Source organism: Neltuma alba, unplaced genomic scaffold, assembly GCF_004799145.2.
Source record: "Neltuma alba isolate B1F8T4 unplaced genomic scaffold, ASM479914v2 tig00013062_pilon, whole genome shotgun sequence".
Lineage (NCBI taxonomy): Eukaryota > Viridiplantae > Streptophyta > Magnoliopsida > Fabales > Fabaceae > Neltuma > Neltuma alba.
This window is the reverse complement of record NW_021637399.1, coordinates 76837-95023: the sequence shown is the minus strand read 5'-3', so window position 1 is coordinate 95023 and position 18187 is coordinate 76837. Positions and strand designations below refer to the sequence as shown.

At 39.7% G+C, this 18187-nt stretch overlaps 4 protein-coding genes and 2 long non-coding RNA genes across 9 annotated transcripts; 4 read left to right on the top strand and 2 right to left on the bottom strand.

Moving 5' to 3' along the window:
• Nucleotides 1–545: 545 nt before the first annotated feature.
• Nucleotides 546–866, top strand: LOC114733987 (uncharacterized). The gene has a single exon (XM_028921462.1). The coding sequence runs from the start codon at nucleotides 546–548 to the stop codon at nucleotides 864–866; it is 321 nt and encodes a 106-aa protein (XP_028777295.1).
• Nucleotides 867–1508, top strand: LOC114733996 (uncharacterized). Its single transcript, XR_003739122.1, has 2 exons — nucleotides 867–1086; nucleotides 1388–1508. It is a non-coding gene; the product is annotated as an uncharacterized LOC114733996 (long non-coding RNA).
• A 467-nt stretch (nucleotides 1509–1975) lies between these two features.
• Nucleotides 1976–2969, top strand: LOC114733994 (uncharacterized). The gene is made up of 2 exons (XR_003739121.1): nucleotides 1976–2107; nucleotides 2246–2969. It is a non-coding gene; the product is annotated as an uncharacterized LOC114733994 (long non-coding RNA).
• A 763-nt stretch (nucleotides 2970–3732) lies between these two features.
• On the bottom strand, nucleotides 3733–5956 carry LOC114734007 (cytokinin riboside 5'-monophosphate phosphoribohydrolase LOG8-like). The gene is made up of 7 exons (XM_028921485.1): nucleotides 5777–5956; nucleotides 5331–5428; nucleotides 5158–5188; nucleotides 4824–4923; nucleotides 4588–4658; nucleotides 4368–4511; nucleotides 3733–4216 (listed from the first exon to the last, which is right to left on the bottom strand). Exons 1-7 carry the CDS (start codon nucleotides 5888–5890, stop codon nucleotides 4082–4084), a joined length of 693 nt encoding a protein of 230 aa, XP_028777318.1. The 5' UTR covers nucleotides 5891–5956; the 3' UTR covers nucleotides 3733–4081.
• Nucleotides 5957–9296: 3340 nt separating this feature from the next.
• Nucleotides 9297–10933, top strand: LOC114734006 (uncharacterized). The gene is made up of 8 exons (XM_028921484.1): nucleotides 9297–9357; nucleotides 9459–9524; nucleotides 9613–9710; nucleotides 9802–9839; nucleotides 9926–10013; nucleotides 10096–10317; nucleotides 10408–10473; nucleotides 10565–10933. Exons 1-8 carry the CDS (start codon nucleotides 9297–9299, stop codon nucleotides 10727–10729), a joined length of 804 nt encoding a protein of 267 aa, XP_028777317.1. The 3' UTR covers nucleotides 10730–10933.
• On the bottom strand, nucleotides 10859–13167 carry LOC114734003 (heat shock factor protein HSF30). 4 transcript variants are annotated; one of them, XR_003739123.1, is made up of 3 exons: nucleotides 12725–13167; nucleotides 11413–12324; nucleotides 10859–11323 (listed from the first exon to the last, which is right to left on the bottom strand). XR_003739123.1 is itself a non-coding variant. In XM_028921481.1 (3 exons), exons 1-3 carry the CDS (start codon nucleotides 13031–13033, stop codon nucleotides 11134–11136), a joined length of 1065 nt encoding a protein of 354 aa, XP_028777314.1. In that variant the 5' UTR covers nucleotides 13034–13167; the 3' UTR covers nucleotides 10859–11133. The 4 variants fall into 4 exon arrangements, 1 of the variants encoding a protein (XP_028777314.1); XR_003739124.1 differs by having other exon boundaries at nucleotides 10859–11320; XR_003739125.1 differs by having other exon boundaries at nucleotides 10859–11165.
• Between the last annotated feature and the right edge of the window lie 5020 nt (nucleotides 13168–18187).

Genomic DNA, 18187 nt, shown 5'->3' with positions numbered 1-18187 from the left:
AATATATCTTTGGTGCATCCATATTAAAGCAAAAAAAAAAAATTAGAATACTGAACGTATTTAAAAAATATTTCAGAACAATAGATATGTCATAAAATACTTAGAAGTGTTAGATAAACAAAAAAATACTTTATAGTGTTGGATACATTACAAAATACTTTAAAATGTTAAATGTATTTGAAAAAACACTTCATGAGTGTTAGATGTAATTCAACCCCAATTGTTAAACTTACAGTTGTGGAGAACAAATTATGTTCCTGAAAAACCTTAGGTTGTTCAGCCGCAAAATCCTTGCAAATTTTAAAGAATTGTCTTTTTTTTTTTTGGCCAAAATTAAAGAATTGTCTCAGACTTTGTGATTTCCCGCTACCTGTGACAGAGAGGTGGAATTAGAATGAGAAAATGTCCACAGCCCTTATGGTCTCAGTTGGACCCCACATTACCATTGTCGCTCAAATCCTGTTCACCCGTTTGGTTGAGAGAGAGCAAGCTTCAACATTGAAGAGAAACAAAGCCTTGAAACTTCATCTAATTCGGCAATTCCCATGGAGGAGCACAACAGATCAACGTGTTCTGCAAATGGGCAAGTGATGATGCAGGTGGAGAGCTGCAACAAAGCTTCTAGGCCTTACGATCTCAGGTGCCACAGTGCCTCCTTTGCACAAACACAAAAAGGTCCCAAGGACTTAAAGATAGGGAAGAGCATTTCCAAGTCTTGGAGCTTCACTGATGCAGAGTTTCAGAGGAAGAAAAGGGTTACTAGCTATAGAATGTACTGTGTGGAGGGTAAGGCCAAAGGGTCCTTAAGGAGGGGCTTCAAGTGGCTCAAGGATAAGTACTCCCAGGCGGTCTATGGCTGGCGGTGATTCGCTGGCTTCCCTACAATTACTCTGTATCCCACATGTAACTAAACTCCTCCTCACGATTTTCTTTCTTTCTTTCTTAAATTTCTGTGATCATCAGAAGAACTGGAAATTAAATGGATTCCTATCGGTTTACTTGGCTCGACCTGTCGCGACACTGGGTCCTGTAAGGCCTTCCATCGTGTTCAAACTATATGCGTACAACATTTCACGGTTCTATATGGTAGGTTTTCCTTTCCAGGCGGTGCTTCCATTTACTGATATAGAGATTAGGTTTGCAACAAATTGCTTTATAAGATGGAGATGACGAGGTTTGGCCTTCATGGTCTTTCACTTATGTTCTTATTTTATCTGTGTTGACATAATTTTCAGTTACTGAGTATTTTAGGTCATTTAAATTATTGATAATAATCTATCTGTTACAAGTAATTGCAATTGTGTCTTGTGATAATCAATCACCATAGTGATATCAAAGCTCTTGCACGGATATTTCATCTCAATTGGTTTCTGAATTCTTTTTGCAGAGGATCTTTAGACTGCAGATTTCTTAACCGGAGGGGTTTCAATTCAAGTTATTTCAGATTTGATAGACATATACTCCATTCCTGTTGAAGCAATCAATTGGGTTTTTGACTCTTTCCCTTATTCCATTTGCTCTCACTCTTTGTTTCTTTCATTATTACGTTATATTTTATTGCTGGAAAGAATATTAAGAACTCCGGAGCAGGGTGCACGCTAAACCGCCAAGCCAAGAAAGCCAAAAAACCAGAAGGAAGAAGACCTTAATGGAGTTAAATCCTCTGATAGAATGACTGCGCAGTTTAAAAAGCCTCTTCTGAATCCTAAAACAAAACCCAAACTTTAGCATAATAAAGATTAAAGAAGACAGGGAATTGGCTACAAACTTTCAACATAAAAGGCAGAGACAACACGTACAAAAACATCCTGCTTCCAATATTTGACTCCACTTTCTTTAATATACTGTGATGTTTTTGGCTAATAAATGCTACGTTTGGGTGCTTTCTTCCCACTCCCCCCTTACTCACACTGTTGCACGTCTCTTTATGAACTAATTATATCATATCACTTCAATCCCTCGGCAACTCTAGCAGTTAGGGTCGTAGCCTGTTGACCAGCAGCATAAAATGGCAGGTGACGTGGACCATAAGCTAGAAAACGAACTGATGCGCTTTTAATTTTTTCAATAGCAAGGAAACGATATAGGGAGCTTCATGTCTCACAAGGTGTCTTGTGTTGCTCTATTCTAATATGTACTCAATTATAAAATATTATTGATCAAAAAATATATATTTATATCTAATCTGTGAAATAACTTGCTATATACGGCACTAGTTACTGATTAAACTATTATTTTGATACAGGTTCTCTTGCCTGCAATCGTAATAGATGGTAATGTCGGTATTATAGAGATTTAAAGACACAAAAATTGAAGCGAAGGCAGCTTCGATAGCAATGGCATCTTAGAAATGCTAAAAGCCAAGAAAGATAAAGGTAATGGAGATAAGAGGGAAGAGACTGAATACCTCTGCAGAACCTTCATGACTGGTCCGGAAAAGATAAGAGAGAGGACGGAAGAGACCCCCTTAGGAGCAAGTAATAGCCATTTACTCTGCCTGATTTGACCAAACGACAAAGACAAGGACAATTATGCTACCATTGGTGGAAGATTCCATGATGCAAGCAAGACAAATACCTTATTGATAAACCCCAGGAGCATTATGAAACCTGAGACTCGTGTCTTTCCCCCGCAAGTTGTAAGGGGCCACATTTTCAAAGGGAAGAGGCATGAAGGCAGTCTATTCCTGCAGTGAAAAAAGACCGTAAGAGACAAGAGGGGACTAATCAAAGGGAAAAGAAGACACTGATATGGGTCCTATCCTAGGGACACTAGCTTCTAAAGAAATTTCCTGTTAGATGCACTTAGCACCTCTTAATATGGCCAATCTTGAACCGGAAAACATCGCAAGTCTCATGTTTCCAATTGCCAAATTGGTTTAACATGGTAAAAAGTTATCTATAAATTAGTGGATCGGCAAACTTACCAACACTAATGGATAGTCTCTCTGGGCTAGCGCTCCCTACAAACCACACGTTTTACCGAGTACTAGTTGCACCATCTTTTCACTGTTTTCTGAGGATGTCTAATCCACGCCACCGCCCACACACTAATATCAGCCTTAATTTGCGTTATGTGATATTCCAGATCAAGAATGACCTCTAAACTTGCACGAATATATTCATTTATTGAAGTTTCTGAACGTATCTTTCTCTCAAATCTTGATATCAAGAAGAAGAAACAGCTTAACTGGAAGAGAAGAAACGGAGAGAAAGGAAGCCTTTCTTCAGCTAACTGCAACAGTATTTGAAAATCATGTTCAACATCTCATGTCCGAACACATGTTTTAACAGCAGGGGACTATGCCATGGAAGAAGACAAAGAATTCCCGGAATTGGCTTCTCATATAATGAAAGCATCTTTTCAAGCTTTTGAAATTCGGATTAACCTTTTTCTTTTCTCTTTTTTTTTTTTCTTTTTGTGGGGAGAGGGACACAGTTGTCACTTGCACAACAATTATTATGTTTCATTTATGCTAATAGTGCGAAGAGTCAATGTATTGGGTGTGAAAATTGTTCTTTTATGCATTTGGGCTTGCTTCCATAATTGAAACCAGGGGAAATTATCTCTTCCCCTTCATCTTTTTTTTGTGTGGGTATTTTATATATATATATATATATATATATATATAGACATATCTAAATAGCAATCCCATCTTTCTTTGTTTAATAAATGAGGGGTGAATAATAAAACCTTAGTGAGTCTCCTGAAAGTCTTCGTGTTCCCCAAAAGTCTAGGTCGTCCTTGATTAAACTATGTTTTCCAAGTAAGCCACTACATAGTGGAGCCATGGCCACACCCCACTACGAACAAGTAAGATTCTGCTCAGGAAGTGCTTGTCATCTCTTTACATTTTGGTAGTAAATAAGTGGAAACAACCGGAGATATGACTCCCAAACAGTGGTTCGACTGTCCATTTATTTAAAAACAAAAAATGATGCAAAGCAACCAAGCACATAAGCTAGCACTCCACTCACAGTGAGCAGCCATGGTTTCCAGTTGTGGACAAACATAGAAGACCCCACTCTACACAGGCTCTAGCACACAGCTCTAATGAAGAAGAATCACATCCAGAATCAGTTCAGGAGAAGGGCATGCGAGCGATGAAAGTCTCATTCTGCATTTTCTTGTCCTTGGCATTATTTTGTTGCTTTGCTCCATCTGCCTTCTGCCAGCTCTCATAAGTAGCGACATGGTCATGCGAAGGAGTGTAATGCTGCAGCAGAAGAATTCAACATTTAGTGTTTTTGAGTAAAAGGGTTTATGGAACTTACAATATCTGATAAAGCCTACAAATATGATGCTACATCACAAATGGCCAAGAGATAATTTAATTAATCCTTTGTGCATATAAGTCATGGTTACACCTCCATCTTCATCACAAGTTCTTTGGCCGTTGAAGCTGAAACAACTATATTCCGAGCACAAGGCCTGATAAAGCCTTCTTTAACTCCATTGTCGAATAATGCAAGCAAACAATTATAGTAACCATCAACATTCAGTAGACCAACCTGCGTAGAATCATATTTAGTTAACAATTATGTTTTACCAAGGATGCCAATTTTAACGGTTAGAACATCAAGTTACCGGTTTTTTATGAATTCCAAGTTGGGCCCAAGTTATTATCTCCAACAGCTCTTCCATGGTTCCATATCCTCCTTATTATAAGGAAAGGCGTAGGTCAGTATTATATGTTAAGCTCATCGATCCAAAAAAAAAAAAAATCCCAATAAGATGGGAAGAACAAATTTCAGTACATCAAAAGAAAATTTTCTATTGGCATTCAAGAAGAATATATTGACGAGGACTGTTCAGGAAACTACCTGGGAGAGCAATAAAAGCTTCAGCCTCACGAGCCATTGCAGCTTTACGCTCGTGCATATCTGAAACTATTCTCACTTCACCGACTGATTCTCCAGATATCTGGTTAAATTTTCCATATTCTCACCATAATTAGCTGATATCTGTACTATGATGAAAGTAAATTATGAATTTCTTCCATGACAAAGAGATGCTCCCATAATTTGTTCAGATTACTTTGGCGAATCGTGTCCTCATAATATGAATCCATAAAGTAGGTAACAGAACAAGAACCAGTTCATTTGTAGATGATTCAATTAACTAGGTCAGGAAAGAGGAATTAATAAAACCAAATACCTCAACAGGTATGAGAGCTTTTGGAATGATCCTGCATATAAAGAGAGAAAGAATGAGAGGAATGAGCAAATATAGATGACTCATTGTGATCCATGCCACACCGCGTACGCAAGAAAATGAACACGGTAACTCGTAATAAGCACAACGAACAAAGGATGTCGTTTTAGGCATACCCAAGGACACGGCAGCCTCCATCATACACTCTCTGAGAAATTATGCCCATCAGTCCAACATTAGCCCCACCGTAAATCAAATCTATCTTTCTCTTGACCTGTAATTCAAACCACAAAGTAAAACCACAAAACCCAGAATAATGAACTCTGCTGTGTTGTGCTGTGCATTAACACCAGACCCGAAGAACGCCCCAGGTTCTGTCCAGTGTATCAGAATTCTTGTCTAGAGCAATAGAAGCATTTATGTGAACCTGTTCAGCATTATTTGACCACAAGGTAGTTTAATGGTTTCTACTAAACGAACCAAATTTAACTATCATCACCATGTACGCATTAAACACCGTTATAAAACGGCGAACAACCTCTGTACAGAACATGAAGTAACATATACAGTACGTGAGCTGCGACCAAAAGAAAAGAAGCGAGTGTGATGAAAAATAACCGACCAGTTCATGACCCAGATCAACCGCGGCATCGGTGAAGATTTGTCTGTTGCCGGAGTTGCTGCCGCAGAAGACACAGACCTTCTTGAACTTGCTTCTATGGAAGCCGTCCTCCATTCAGAGTTAGTGCTCTCTTTGTCGCTTATCTTCAACAGCAACAAATCAAGACAAAAAGGCAACCTTTGAACAGATGATATCACTTTCTTTATACTTTATTCGAATGCCTTTTTAAGCAGGCAACCAAAAGCTAGAAAAATTTTCCCACGGTTGTTTTATTGATTCATTCTAAATGGACTATGGAAGCGCAGAGCAGGGAGCAATAATCGAATAGATAAATACCACAGCAAAAAGCCCACGTGCTCTATTCTTTTGCAATTCAACGTGTCGTCTTCCCATTCATGTAAGAATACCCATATAACTTACGTGTTTTTTTTTTTTTGTGAATGTGTCATATGATATGACTATATAGTCCTTCATGATCGGATACATTGGTATGAACATTAAAAAAAAAGGTTTTTTCCCGAGAAAAAAATTAATAACATCATTCATGCCTACAGAGGAGAAGGATTTTGACGAGGCAATTGAATCAAAAATGGAATAATTTTACGTTGTCAGAAAACTTTATTCTCCCTTGGCCATATTTTATGAGTTCAACGTACGACCCTCCAGCCACCGCAAGTCTCAAGATGTTCCCTGCAAGCTACTTTCAGTATCACAGAATTTAAGGGAGAGTCCATGCAATTCCAAAGATGACGTTCGGAAAAGTAACAATTAACAAAGGAAAAAAAAGATGAATGATATATATATATATATATAATATTGTAGTTATATTTCTGCCCATAAATATAGATGAATGCATGAAAGAGATCCAAAATGGTAGCTGCCAGTGATCCAACAGTAATCTGTTATGTGCTAAAGCAGAGAGTATGTGTGGGAGAGACTTGTGATATGTGTAGGGTTTCTAACGTCATAAGGCTAGCTTGATGCGCCAACAATGGAAAACCTACACCACTCTCTCCTTTTCTATTTTGAAGCAATCGGTTTGGGACAGACTCCAACCACGCCTAACCAACGCAAAGCACTCGTCTCTTGAATGCCCCACCAGGAAACAAAGCAAAGAGACGCTAGGAATCGCCCGCATACCATCCATCCACTTAAATGCTCTCATGGGAAGAAGAATCCCTGCTTCTGATAATAATCAAAATCTCTTGTTGATACATCCGCTTCTGTATTTCTCCTTCCTCGCCGCGACCTTGGCTGCGAGCATTGTAATTATCACCGCACTGTGCGGTGTTCGATCTCGGAAGAAAGATTCGTCTCCTCCTCCGTCCGATCATCTGCACACAGCCAGCGACTTGGATGCCGAATTGCCTCAGACTAATGATGAAGTGGAAAACCAGAACGATGATTTACATCTTCCGCCCGCAATGCAGCATTCGAGGGAGTCCAGATCTACTAGGAATATGAAGAAAGCTAGTTCGGAACGCAGATTATCGTTTAGCTTGAGCTTGAAGAAGGTGCCTAGAAGTTTGTCTGTGGCCAAACACAGTGATCCGAAAGAGGACGGACGAAAGAAAGAGAAGTTGAAAGCAGAGGAATCCGTATGGATGAAAACAATAATCCTGGGGGACAAATGTGTTCCCGATGAGGAGGAGAGTGCCGTGATTTATGAGGGGAAAGGCAAGAAAATCTCAGCCTACCACCCTAGAAACAATAGCACCTTATCCATTTCTAAACAAATGTCTTCAATCGATCAGGATATCCATCCTGATCCTAACATTCAAAAGCAACAAACCGATCAAAACGATATGTAATTTAACAACCGTTTCTTATTTCTCTTGTTTCATAAATATTTTCTCCTGTTATATTGAGATAGATGTACAGTTTAGGTTTTAACAATCGATCTTTTCTGTTGGTCATCATTCAATCCTCTACGCAACTTTCAAAAGCATAAGCAAGAAGATGATCCATCGTTGGACGCAAAATGAAAACCAAGCTGCCAACTTTGTGGGAACGTAATCAAGGAAGGTGGAAAAACACAGTTACGTACGCTACATGAGATTCTAGAATAAGTAGAACGGCAAATGGGAACAGGACACATCATTATCAGCAGCCTCCCAATGAACCTTTCTTTGCATTGACAAATACTTAAACAGTTAGCATTTACTTTCAGAACACCGTTCCCAATTGGGTATCAAATTCAAGCTTTGTCAAATTCCGAACAGAGAATGCCTTACACCTTCATCAGTTGGAATGATTTGAGGGCAACAACATTTTGATCTCTGCCTTAAAAATAAATAAATAAAAATTTACCAACATAATGTATCATAGTCATCATTTTTTTTTTCCAAGGGATTGAAGCGTCAATAATTTCCTTAAAAATGACCCAAATGTCAATTAAGATGCCTTTTAGACTTAGGTAGGGCCTATGTAGGGTAAATAAGAAACAATGAAGATTACTGAAGGACATCCTGAAAACCAAGGTCAGCGCTGGGGAAACGATGGTTCCTCCAAATGGAGCTTTTAAGGTTTCGGGGTTTGCAACCTAAGCTATGTATGTGAAGCTTCCCTATGAACATTGCAGAGATTTGCAGCTGAGGATAAGGCCTTGCACATGGATGCTGCAATATTCTGGCGGGGGAAGGCATCGCAAGAACAAGGTCTATTTATCTCATTTGAAATTCCCAGACGAATAAGGTAGCGTGGACTGATATTGCTGCTAATTGATCACTTTATTTAAGTTAAGAAAATTAGTTAAAATTAATAAAACTTTAAAATTAAAGCTATTAATTATAGATACTAGCTAAACCCATGTTATATATTCGATTAAAAAGTTGATTTTTTGCCAGGTCAAAGTATAACACGGATGCATGGCCTTAGTTCATCGAGAATATAAAAATATAATACTCCAATTTTTTTTGAAGTTCCTCGTGTCGCCAACATTGTTGGACTTGACATTAACTAATTAAAAAGTAAGCAACAGAAACAAATAGAACGATGATGATGATATTGATCATAAACGCGGGATGATTCCATAATAATAGAGTTGATGATGGATCGTATGACTATGACCATGATCTTTTAAAGCTTTTCACACCTCGATTCAATTGCTTCCCTGTTGTTTTTATATTTTGTCCAATCATGGACAATAACACTTTTAAAACTAACCTTATCTACCGCTCGCACGGTCGCATTCGTAAATCATAAACCATAAAAAAGAAAGACCGTTGACGAGGTTTTTAAACGGAAAATATAAGACTTGGGAAGCCACGGTCAATAAGAAATTCGCACAAATCCTATTCTTGTCATGAAAATCATTAGAGTCACATGGGCGTTCGCGTACGTCTTCAAATGTGTGTTCAGACAATCAGACTTGACCTCGGGAAGGAGAAAGCAATGGCTTGGTTATATAAACCCCATGATCCCCAACTCCCTATTCGCTCAAAACACATTCCTTTCATAATCATACTTTGCTGCTTTCTCTCTGGTACTGCCTTAATCTTAGAAGTACTGATATTGATAAATGGAACCGGGAAAAATTTTCCAGCAGGAGTTACTGCCGAAATACGAGTGTCTTCTCTTCGGTAAGTGTTCTGTTTGCCATCTGAATCGTCGTATTTCCTGAACAAGAACGACGTCTGAATTAAAAGTTGGTTTGTAACATTTCATGTGTTTGCACTTGCAGATGTTGATGACACTCTATATCCCCTGAGCTCTGGTTTGTCAAAAGAATGCGCCCAAAATATAATCGGTATCATTATGACTTCAATTTTCGTCTTTCCGTTGTTTTTCCTTGGATACACTGCCTTCTTATATTCCTTAATTTTGCATTTGTATAGAATATATGGTTCAGAGACTTGGCATAGACGAAAAAGAAGCCCCTAAAATGAATCAAGTTTTGTACAAGAATTATGGCACATCCATGGCCGGTCTTAGGGTAGCAGTCAAACTTCTTCCAGTTTTTTCTTTATATCCTCTTAAGCTTCTTTCAAAGCATATATTCACGAGTTTTCACTAATATTGTTCAGGCCGCTGGCTACGATTTTGATTATGATGACTATCACAGGTACGTGCCCATTTAAAATCCTCCCCAGATTGTCTTTATTTAGCATAAAGGAGTGATATTAACGATCAATTACTTGGGTTGCACAGCTTTGTTCATGGGAGATTATCCTATGCGAAACTGCATCATGACTACCACCTCAGGACCCTTCTTCTTAGCCTGCCTGTACGGAAAGTTGTAAGTTTCTGCGGTGCTTCTGATACATAAATAGATGCCTGAGTACCAAACACGATTTGCTCATCTCAACATTATAAAACAGATATTCAGCAATGGGGACAAGGCTCACGTAGCCAAGGTTATCAAGAGGCTTGGATTAGAGGGCTGTTTCGATGAAACCATTTGCTACGAGAATCTGAATCCCCCTCCCAATACAAATGACACTAACGGCTCAGCGTCCCTACCAATTCCTATCTTTTGCAAACCCCAAGAGATTGCGTTTGAAGTTGCTTTTAAAAAAGCTGACATTGACCCCAGGAAAACGGTTAGCTCCTAATTTACTATGCTACCCACTACCATTATTCAGTTTGTAAATAAACACACATGATTAACTGAGAAATCTTCCCATATACAGTTATTCTTCGACGACAGCATTCGCAACATACAGGCTGCAAAGCGTGTGGGGCTCCAAACTGTGTTGGTATGAAGGATTTTGATTGCTTAGATAATGCATGACCAAAAGAACAACATTTCCTACGCTGTGCTTACGCGTTTTTCATTAATTGCTGCAGGTTGGCTCTCCTTTACAGTCAGATGGCGTGGATTTTACATTAGAAAGCATCCATAACCTAAAGGAGGCATTACCACAGCTCTGGCAGCTTCATGACTTTGAAAAGTCAGAGAACAGGAATGAGACTCGCAGAGAGACGGGAATGGAAACTTCCGTAGTAGCATAGCTTCCAAACCCTTCTTCCTCACGCAGAATTGCAGACCAATGTAACATCCTGTCGCTTCTGTATCATCATCATTCGTCAACTACCCCAATGTGGTATGTTATTAGTTGTTGCATGGAACATAAGCCCAACTCGGGTCAATAGCAAAATCGACTCATCAAACTTGTTAATCAAGAAATCTTTCTTGATACAACATGATGGATTGTGAATATTATTGTCCATCCACTTCTATACAAATAATGACCATATAATACAGTATGCAATGCATGTAGCAAGCCAAAGAATGTTCCAGATTATTTCTCTTACGAAGTAGCAGTTTACGTCATGCACAAGTAACTGAAGCTTCCAATTCCCCCATGCCAAAACGGTAAACCCAGAAAGAATGCAAGCAGTGATCCTAGGCAGGACTACACAACTTCGTCTCCTTGTGGACACAAGCCTGCAAAAGTCACCATGTAGTTAACAACAAGGGAAAGGGAATCAATCGTAATAAGCAGTTAAGCACAACAAATATTCAAACGCCTAGGTTGATTTATAAGGATACAGATAAAACAGCAGTATGTGATGGCCTCTGCAGCAGCTACCCCATTTTCCCTGCTGCATGCAAAACCATTCATATAGCACATCAATTACTACCGTTGAAATTTCTGAAATCATAAACATTCACTAAAAACTTGAAGTCGTACCACTAGTTAAGCAGGGAACGGACAATGGAATTGCAGAGGCCAAACTGATAAAAATGAACCACTTCATATTTACTGGGGCTTGGACCCAAGATAACCCAATTGATCTACTAAGTCCTCTAGGCCGTCAGCCCACTCATCAGACTTTCCTATCAACTCTTCCACTGCAGCATCGGTTTGGGACTGCTCACCAAATATGATTTCCTCCTCCGGATTGCCGTGAACTAAGTCTTCGTTCAGCAAGTCCTCCCAAATTGCGTCACTCACTGAACCCAGGTTGCTCCCGCTAGCTGTAGGAATTGAACTTGATGCTGGCTCTTTCTTGTCACTGCTTGACTCATTATCGTGAGGAGCTGAGAAAAAAGTCTCTATCTCAGATTCTATCGTTGCCAGTTCTTCCTCTTCATTTGTGGAATAGTCCACCACTGGTTCACTAGGCACTGCCACCGTCACAGAATCATCCTGTAAATTCTCCACACTCGGGCTAGCAGTTAGTCTCCTCTTTCGCCTCATATCAACACCAAGTAATTCTTTGTTTTGGGCGTTTCTCTGGGCAAATTGTTGTATAAAAGTGGGGTTGTTCAGTGCTTTGGCAAGGAAAGTGAGGATCTGTTGCTGTTTCTTCTCCGTGGACTGTAATCTTTCCTCCATCGCAATCAGTTGCGCCCGCGAATTCTGCTGCTGCTGTCTCAATTTCACAATTTCGGTCATGATCACCGTCCTGTCTCTCCTCAGCCTGTCGAGCTCGCCTTCAAATCCGTATTGCCCCACTTCAACACAAGCAACACCCCGTTCTTGCTGTACACTCTGCGACACATTTCTTCTTCTCTTGATTGTCTTCAATAAGTGCTTCTGTCCACTCAAAAACCCTTCGTTTGCAAATTCCCAGCGATCAGGATCAACTTTTCTAAATCCCTGCATCCATTTCCCAAGTTAAGGACTTAAGGCCCATTATTCCAAAACTTCTATAAAATTATACGAGGATGAAACAAATGAATACATCAGTTAAATTTATAAATTAATCCACGTATCGAGATCCATTTTGACCACAAACAGAGTATGACAATAAACTCGGTAGTTGTATTGCTTTTCCCTACATTCAGATACGGATGCATATAAATGATTCAGTTGTGCATTCTAATAGTCCTCTGTTCTTTGTCCAAGCTAAACGACACAGATAGGAGTTAACTTTATCACTAAAAACTGATGTCAAAATCAAAATAAAAGCCATCATCCATAAAGTAAAAACAGCAATCAAATTCCTAAACAGGGGAGGCTAATTCTAGAGTCGAAATAGAGAGCAGCAGATACTTACATATGTGTTGAGCTGGCGAATGAAGCTGGAAAAGTTGCCGTGCTTGAAGTAGCGAGGAAGAATGGTGGTGGAGAACTTGTGAGAGTCCCAGACAATGAAGCTGTTACGAGCACGGCTCCAAGAAACAACAGGGTCGGTGGATGGGTCTTCCACCATCTCAAAGGTCTTGGTAAGAAATGGAGGAGGCCCCATCTCGTGCAGCCCCTCCATAGGGCGAGGAGAGAGACTCGAAGCAGAAGATGAAGGCGAAGATGACGAACCAGCTCCACATGCCACCGTTTCTTCCACTTTCACTCTCACCCCAGCCATACCGCGGGTTACAGAGAAGAACAAGGGCCAGGAAGAGTGACGTTCACTGGCAGAGTCAGTAGTCGTAGAGTGTTTTTGGTAAGTTCAGGAGCCTCTTATGGGTCTAGTACTTTGATTTTAGGAAGTTTATTAAGCTCGGGGAATTAACAGAGGACAGAGAGAGATGATAGATTTTAAGGCGGTGGAAAAGAAGATTCTAGAGACACAAAAGGAATAGAGATCTGGGGGGTTTTCGTTTTAGTTACGAATTTCCGCCACGTGTCCCTCCGATGTGGCCTCGGATATTTTGGAAAAAGTTCTGGAAACTTCTCCGCTCATGGGCTTCTTTCCAGAATTCCCAGTAGCATTGGTCACCCGCTCAAACGATATGGTAAGAAGGAAAATAAACCTAAGACATCCTTGGGCTCAGTACAGGAGCCCACGAAGGGCCGGCGTAGGTTGTCTAGGCCCACGAGACCGTTTGAGAATAGGGCTTACCAAAGCCCAAGTCACCAACAGAGGTGCTAATGAACTGGACATCTCGTGACTGAAGCTAAGCATGATTCACGCAATCAAGTTTATTCATTAAGAATGAATGTATAACTATACATGTGATATCAAAGTACTCATGAACAACCTTCATTTAAAAAAAAAAAAAATCCTCATGAACGACAATTATTGAGCACATGCTTATGCTCGAATCGGGGGGAAATATTATAGAGGGGTAGCAAGCGAGTAAGTCGAAAGGTCGCAGGCGAAACGTTCAGCGCAAGGGATGGATTTCCATTCTTTGACTTCGGTTCACATAGTTACAGGATTTGTGGATGCTATGAACGTAACAAATAACTGTTAAGAATTAAGAAATAATAGTATATTAAAAAATGGGGAAGCAGGAATCCGATGGGGGTGGTTGTTAGTTGGTGTGATGAGGGCGGGTTGCTTTTAACGAAAACCACACCTATATATATATGGCGGTGACCTCATGTTTTTGTCCGCTAAAAACAAAACATGATTCATGGGTATCTCAATGAACAAAAGGCATCTTCGCGAGGAATCAGGGTGTTAGATACTGTTCTCCCTCTTCACTTGGACAATAAAACAAAAGGAAGAATGAGTTATGTGATGATGATGTTGATCACAGGGCCACTCCTCCCACTAGCGCCTCCTCTTCAATATTCAAGTCCTTATTAATTAAGATTCGACGTTCAAAAGGCAACGGTATCTGGGAAATTATATATTTCCTCTGATCGTCTCTGATGTCCCCTCCCAAGTGGACGACACGGCGCCATAATTCTTAAATTTATCATTCCCCTAGGAAATTAAAAGAAGTATGAAATGCTCCTATTAGAACAACCTGGCCTGGGTTAACAAATCCCATCATCCACCGTGCCTATCTTAACAAGTCTATCCATGGTTTATAAATTTTCCACGATCACATAAAATGTTAAAAAAGGAAGGGGTGGGGCGATCCAAAAGTTGAAAGCACGTACAGGCGCAGATCGCAATATGACTGTTTCTGCGAATGAGCAGAAGTAGTAAAGTGGTGGAATGGCCTTGTTTCATCTGTTTCTGTTACTTCACCCCCCTCTTCTGGAAGGTACTGACACGTGGCCTCTCACGTGCGGCCGGCTCCTTCCATGCACCGCCTGCATGGCCCGCCACGTGCTTCTTATCCCGCCTCTGCATTAATCATTCATCCATTACCATGCTAATCCAGCTCAGTTACCCCCCTCCCCCAACACTGAAATTAAAATTAAATTAAATTAAATTCCATTCTAAAACTAACAAAGAGCACCAGAAAAAGGAACGAGTGGGACTGGGAAGGGGCACACCTGGCAGGTCTTGATTGTTAATTAATTAAAGCGTGGAATTATGAGTGGGCTCAATAGGAAAGCAAAGAACAATAATAATTAATATCAGGCAGGAATCTAATTGAGTTCAATGCGGGCATGATTCGTGACGCGTGGACGCTGATTCGATTCCACTAGGAATATCCGAGATCCCCTGGATTTGTTAATTTCTTCCATAAATTTTGAGAAAACGACCTCTCAATAACATGTCTCTAGATAAATGGAACACACACACACACACAGCGTCAACCAAGGAATAGGGCCTGATGGCTTTGTGTTGGGCTCACCCCCTTGTAAATCAGCCGCTGGTGCTGACGTTAAGGACCTTTGCACCTCAACCCACCACCGTACATGTCGTCTTCCCAAGAGCTTTATCAGGATCCCCCTTTTTATTTTAAATAAAAATATTTTCTAATTTTGGTAATGGTTTGAACGCTGAGGCAGGGTCATTATATTTTGGTGACCAGCAGGCCGCGGCCTTAAGGGCGGGGGTAGGACCGATTGGTTCATGCGGATAAGCAAGAGAAATGCCCACGTCTAGCCTGTCAACTAATCAGGCTCCAATTAATTAGTGTAAGGGCGTGTTTGGGAACCCTTATAAACACTTGAACAACTGTCTTCACTGGGTAAATTCTTTTTATTCCTGTCTCATACATTATAAAATTACTTTTAAAAAAACTAATTCAAATTTAAAAAAACTAATTCAAACACCTTTCAATTCATCAATATTCTCAATTGATGAATGTCTAATCAGTCATCTATTTCAGTTTTGCTGAGAGCAAACTCGGTTTAATTATCAGTTGGCTTCAAATTTGCTTCTCGCCTTCATGCGCGTGTTGTTTTTATTAAATCGCGGTCTCTCATGCCACGTACGTTATAAAATATGAAACTGAATCTCCGACATCCCCACGCACGCACATATTCTTATTTATATTCCAATGGTATTATTGATTCACATTATTTAATTCAGAGTAGTTATAAAAAAAAAAAAGGTCAAGCTTTTTCGTTCTTTTTCACTAAAATGTTATTACGTGAGTGGTGACATAAGGGGCAACTGGCAAGAGGGGGAGGACAGGAAAGAGTAATGGTGCGCATATACAGTGGATGCAATCACAGATTTTGGAATCCCCCCGTCCAATCAGTTCTCAGGCTTTCCCCACAAGAAAGTCCCAAACACATCCTACGTTTAAAGTGCCCCCCTCAACTTGTCCTTTTTTTTTTTTTGGCCAAACACTCGACTTGTCCTTTAAGTTACTATATCATATAATATACCATTCGCATTGTTACAGGCACCTCCCTGCTTGGCTTTTACCATTATTATGGGTGTGTTTGAGTGACACCCCAAACCCAAACCATGGTTTGGAGAATAAATCACCCAAACACCCTCTCAAAAACCAAAACCATGATTTTGGAAAAAAGCAAAAAATTTTGTTTTTGGAGAAAAAAAGGAGAGTGTGAGAGCCTATATGATATGTATCTTGTTATTTTTTTTATAAACATATTTTTTTATAAACATATTTAATCTTATATTTTATAAATATATATACACATTAATTATTTATTAATTATATTATCTTATATATTATTAATTATGTTGGTAAAAAATATATTATTAACAATTTTATTCCTTCAAATTAAAATATATCATAAAATCTATTTTTTCTGTGATTATCATATTAACTTATGTTTTTTTTAGTAATTTGTATATATAAAAAGTGCTTCTGATAACAACTATCTAAACACTCTCACTTCTCAGAATCACTTTTTTACAAAATCTATTCTTCACAGAATCTATTCTCCCCAAAATCTATTCTCCAGAATCACTTTTCTAAACCACGGTTTGGTTTCATCCAAACACATCCATATCGGCTTCCTTTTCCGTCACCCGCCACTCTCCCACATGCTTCTGACATTTTTTCTATAATAGAAGGAATCGTCATCCACGTCACTGTATATTTATTAATGACAGATTATATCTGCGTGTGTGTCTAATATATACTAGTATTGTGTTTAAAATCAACCGGGCAGTCCATCCAGCTCTAACTATGGAAACGAACGAGGAGCGAAAAGAGCTGCCCTGGCACACAATCACAGGATTTTACCACCCGCAAAGTGATGACGTGATCACCTATCTCCCAGAAAATGCTCAAATCTAAAGCTGTTCTTCACAATAACTCCAGCCCACCATCCTCATCCGCGCATCGACCTCTCCTCTACAAATTACACATATATTCGTTTTACCTCCCTTGCGTGTGTATATATTCCTCCGGTCTTTAATATAAGATTCATTTAACTAATTTGATTAGATTAAAGAAGTTAGGTAAGTTAGTTAATTATAAGAAAAGTGACACATTTTTCCTAAAAAACCATAATCATCTTTCTTAATACCCTCCCCCTCTTCTACTTGATAGGTTGAGGGAGTATCCATAGGGGTAATTTAGAGATAATTGATAAATATGAGAAATGGGTCTTATATTTAGGACCAAAACTAACTCAAAATTAGGTCCTATATAAGGACCGGAAGAGTATGTCACCTTCAACGGTCCACTTTTTTAGCCGCCTCTCATAACCAAAAACCGAACAAAAGAAAAACACATTAAAGTTTAGTTATTAAAAAAATATTTAGAAGCAAACCAAACCATAATTTTAAAAATAATTTTATGATATACCAAATACATATAAAAAAATACATTAAAATTTAGTTACTAGGAAGTGTTTAGACGAGACCTAAATTATAATTTCAAAAATAATCTTGTAATAAAAAATATTTTCGGACTGAACCAAACACCTTTTAAATTGGCTTCCTCCCCCTCAAGCTTCGCATACGCGACTGTGTCCACATCACGCCGCCCTTGGTGCCCGCAGACAGATGACACGTGGCAATGTGTAATTGGATGCTACCATATGCTCCTCGGCTGAGGGAAAATAAAATATCAGGCCACGTGTCTGACGGGAAACGTCACGATGACGAGCGAAGTGTAAGGCCCCTCCGATGATTATGTCATGGGCGTGAGGAGGGAAGGAACACCACACCCCCACCCCCACTCCACGCCACTCCACTCCACTCCACTATTCCCCCATGCTTCCAAGTTTTTAACTTTTGGTTACGTCATCATTGGAAATTACCGTCTCCCCTATAAGTCAATGTGACGTCATCATACTTTATGAACATCTGACCACCTCGCCCACGCGCGATCCCTGGTCGGCGATTACTCACCCTTCCTCCCTCGTAATCCTCGACGATGCATAGAGCGCGTGGGTGGAGTGATTGAGAATGCCGAGGAGGGAAGGCCATATACAGTTGGAGATGACGTAAGCAACTCCC